At 31.6% G+C, this 4,244-nt stretch overlaps 1 protein-coding gene across 1 annotated transcript in view; it reads right to left on the bottom strand.

Annotated features, from left to right (window-relative positions):
• Window positions 1–466: 466 nt before the first annotated feature.
• LOC129289308 (proline-rich receptor-like protein kinase PERK3) overlaps window positions 467–4,244 on the bottom strand; it is a 7,909-nt gene continuing 4,131 nt past the window's right edge. The window contains exons 9-10 of the mRNA XM_054926077.1: window positions 676–736; window positions 467–515 (exon numbers count right to left, since the gene is read on the bottom strand). Of these exons, the coding sequence (XP_054782052.1) occupies window positions 467–515; window positions 676–736 (110 nt within the window). The remainder of the gene's footprint in view (window positions 516–675; window positions 737–4,244) is intronic.

The raw sequence follows: 4,244 nt of genomic DNA, 5'->3' as shown, positions 1-4,244 counted from the left end.
TTCCTCAAAATCCATTTCATCATGCCAAATATAAGACCTAATAAGAGTCTAACTTGTTTTCCTCTAGAAATAAAGACCAGTAATGCTTGGAAATTGAAAAAGTATATATCCTTTTTCGTCCTTAAGTAAATTGGGAAAGTACCTTTTATTTTCCATAAGTTTATTCTCTAACAAATTAAGGTCATCCCTATAGCACTTTGATCAAAAAGTATGTATATATGAATGAGAGTGAAAGTGTTAGGGCTAGTGTGAGTCCGGGTATTCCACAAAGATCTTTAATCGAGACAAGTTTTGGAAGGCTAACCAAGGAGGAGGAAGATGTGCTAAGATGTAATGTCAATAAGCCAATTGAAGATATAGTTGTGGAAGAAGCCTCAGCAAAATATAGGAAGGAGATTCGTCTAAGGCTACGAGGACTACAAGCACCCCGCAATTTTCATAAAAAGCTCGCTTCACTACTCAATCATCAACCCTTAGAAATGGAACAAAGTTTTGAGGATTTGGTCAAAGAGTAGCTGAAAGAGGAAGAACAAACAACAATGAAACTTATGCCAAATTAGCAAGCCATCTTTGATAATAAAGTTGGATGTTCTTGATGATAAATGGATGGAACAATGCTGCCCTTAAAAGGATGCACTTGTAATCACTCTTTTAAGGAGACAATTTAATAAATACCATATAAGAGATAAACTTGAGTTTGTGTGGGGTTTTAAAGTGTTTGAAATCATAGATATGGCTAACAACTATTTGTTATCAAGTTTGCCCAAACCCCCCCATTACAAGAGAGCTCTAACAGAGGGTCCTTGGGTTATTCAAGGACATATACTACCTTGCCATTTAACATTAGAGTCCTAACTTCATTCCCTATAGCAACGTTTGAGAAAGTTGGCTGTATGGGTGAGAGTCCCAATTCTACCCATGCACTACTACAATAAGGAAATCCCTAGAGAGCTTAGGAGTTTGATTAGGAAAGTTTTAAAAGTTGATCTTAACATATATCCCAATCAACATCAAGTAAACATACAGTTGAGAGAAGGAGGTTTGCTTGTATTAGTATTGAAGTTGACCTAACAAAATTTCTTTCCTCTGAGTTTGTTATTTGACGACAAGTTTTCACAATAGATTATGAAGCTTTGGGAATTATCTATTTTTAGTTCGGGTGTTGGCATAACAAGAAAAAACTACCCATCTATTAATAAACCAACGTAATCAAAGTCAAATTAGAACACAAGCAAAGCACATCTTTTCCAACTTTATCGTGGTCATCAAAAAAGTCCAACACCAAGATTCCTGAGGATTTTTATACTAGAAATCAATTTGAGCAATAGTAGAATATTTCATTGGATGAAGACTTGAGGTCTTAGATGTTGTCGAACGATACACAAAAGCTAAGAAGTCAAAGGAAAGAAGGAGAGATTAACCAATTGAGTAAGAAATCAAGTAAGATAAAAAAGGAATGTGAAGGAGCAACCTAGTGTTCAAACATTTAGGTTTGTTGTACTAGTAAAGGAAAGCGACAACTATGATGTGATGAGAAAGAAAGGGGCTAGTACAAAAAAAATCCCAATGCCAGGAATGAAGGAAAAAGGTTTATAATGATAACTTTGAGAAAGGCAAGGCTCCCAAGGTAAGCGAAGCCAAAACTAGCCCTGCTAAGGCTAAGGAATTCTCTTTTAAGGCTAAGGGATAAGTATGGTCAAATAATAGTAATGCGTGGGAAGCCTTAGCAAGTAGAGCAAAGAGACCAAAGAAAAGAATGGTGGGGTAGAGAAAAAATATTGGCCCAAGACAAGTGGATCAAAGAGAAATCAATCCTAAAGGCCTAAAATCTATTCCCTTGTTTTAAAGAGGAAGAAGCTCTCAGGCTCCATAATGTTGTCTTGAGCTCAACAAGTTTGACAAGCTCTCTTATTTGGGCTAGGCAGACAAAGTCCAAGTCTAAGCACCAGAAGACCTAAGAGAGGAAAATAGAAATCATACATATAACCAAAAGGAACCAATTAGGGTTTTAAACTTGTCCCCCAACATGATACCCTACAATAATGTTTTGAAAACCCATTCTATATCACAAGCTCTACCGAGACCATTAGAACCACTCGATGAGCGGACTAGTATGGATATCTCAGAGGTGTTAGATGGGGATATAAGTGAAGATCAAGAATTGTGGTTTGAAACAGAACTGATGGACAAGGATAAAGGCTATAGTACCAAAAGTGATGAAGAAGACATGCGTAGCTAGTGTCTACTAGATGCCCTCTGTTTTATTCATGATGATTATTATTTTTATGATATTATCTTATAGAATTGTAAGGGACTACCTCTAAAACTTCTCTTTTGAGGATGAATAATGTTTTGCATATAGAATTGTTGATATTTTCATTCTATTGGAAACTAGAGTCTTTGGTCATAAAGCGAATACGGTTGTTCGTAAACTGGGTTTTTCTAATTAGAAAAGGGTTGAAGCCATGGGCAATGCTTGGGGGATTTGGATTTTGTGGAACTTTTACCGTGAATATTTGGAGAGATCTTGCAAGTATCAATGATTGTATGTATGATCCGTAAGTTGTAGTTGGAGATTTTAATATCTATCTCCAGGGATGGAGACAAGGGGACCAATAGGGGCCATGGCCCCCTAACATTTTAATTTTTTTATTAATAAAATGTAGGAGTTATATATTTTTGACCCCTAAGTTAATATATTATAGAAGAAGTTTTAAAATATTAGATAGAATTTCAATTTTAATTTTATAATAGTCTTTTATGTATGTATAGTCCAACTATTTTAGTAGATTAAAAAAATATTGTTATAAAATTTACTTATTTTCAATAAGATAATGTTACAATTGCTCTTAAAGCATTGAAGTTATTGATTTTGCTATCATTTTATATTTTGAAAGAAATTGTGGAGAATTATTACTAACAAACATTGTCAAGCAATGTAACAAAATCTTAAGATATATTAAATGTTATGTACTTGATATACTATAAAATCACTTATTCAAAATTTATGAGTTAAGATATGTTCTTCTAAATTTTTTCTACAATAACCAAGCTATTAAACTTTACAACATGAATATTTTTTACTCTGATATACTTAGATCTCATCTGGTCATTGATTCTGGATCATTAGCTTTTTGCAAGTTAATCCTTATACACTTAGAATCTGCTGACTGGTTAACGACATACGTGTGGCGTATGAAGGGGAACACAGTTGACTTGACTTGACACGCTTAAGGAAATTATTCTCCAGCTTGGTAATGATTTTTATTTAACGACAGTCAGAACACTGTTGAAGAATCTTTAATTCAAACATTTTGTGAAAATGCCAAGATATTCCTCTATTAACGTATATATCAGTTTAATTGGACATGATATTAAAAATGATTTTATTCATAATTTGTCTGGAAATAAATTAATAATCATGGTCTCTTGTTTTGTTAATTGCTTTTTTTCCTTTTCCTTTTCGCCACCTCTTTTGCTGATTACTATTTATAAATTATAGATTATACAACAAGAGACCATGATTTTTAATTTATTTCCAGAAAATTATGAATAAAATCATTTTTAATATCATGTCCAATTAATGAATCAGATTTCAAGTAAAGACCAGCTTTATCAACTTTGAATTGTAAAATTATCATATTTATGTTAACAAATATAGTAATAAAAACAATAATCGAGGCCTTCGTTCAATGTTTGATATAATTGAATCAACTTATTCAGGTTTCATATTCAAAGCTTGATATATATAATCATATTAAATAAATATATTAAAAGTATTCCTAAAATTCTTGTGAAGTTGTTGTTGATCATAATAGTACCACACAACAGAGTTCTGTTTATTTTGAGGAAAAGGTGATATATAATATATAATATAATACTTTAAATTTTCTAAGAAACCAGACGATTGAATTTTTTTTAATTAAAAAAACGGCTTAAGGAATGCAGGCACATGAATTTGGAAACAAATTAGTATGTGATGTCTTATATACCAAAAGTATAATATAACATTAATTCCCGAAGTATGTATAGCTTAAATAAAATTTTTATTTAATTTAAATATATTAATATTTTTTTAAAATTCATTCAGAAATAAATCTTGTAAAATTAGATAACAATTTTTCATTCTTAAATTTTGTGATAGACAATATGGATTGTATGAGGTAATGAATGTATCAAGCTATAAAAAACTTTTTCCTAACTTATGAATAATGGCTTTTGTAATTGTTTATATTATATAAATT

This window comes from Prosopis cineraria, unplaced genomic scaffold (assembly GCF_029017545.1).
Source record: "Prosopis cineraria cultivar Desert tree isolate PC_DT_omini unplaced genomic scaffold, ASM2901754v1 PC12, whole genome shotgun sequence".
In the NCBI taxonomy this organism is placed as follows: Eukaryota; Viridiplantae; Streptophyta; class Magnoliopsida; order Fabales; family Fabaceae; genus Prosopis; species Prosopis cineraria.
The sequence above is the reverse complement of the archived record's forward strand: the minus strand, read 5'-3'. Positions and strand labels throughout refer to the sequence as shown.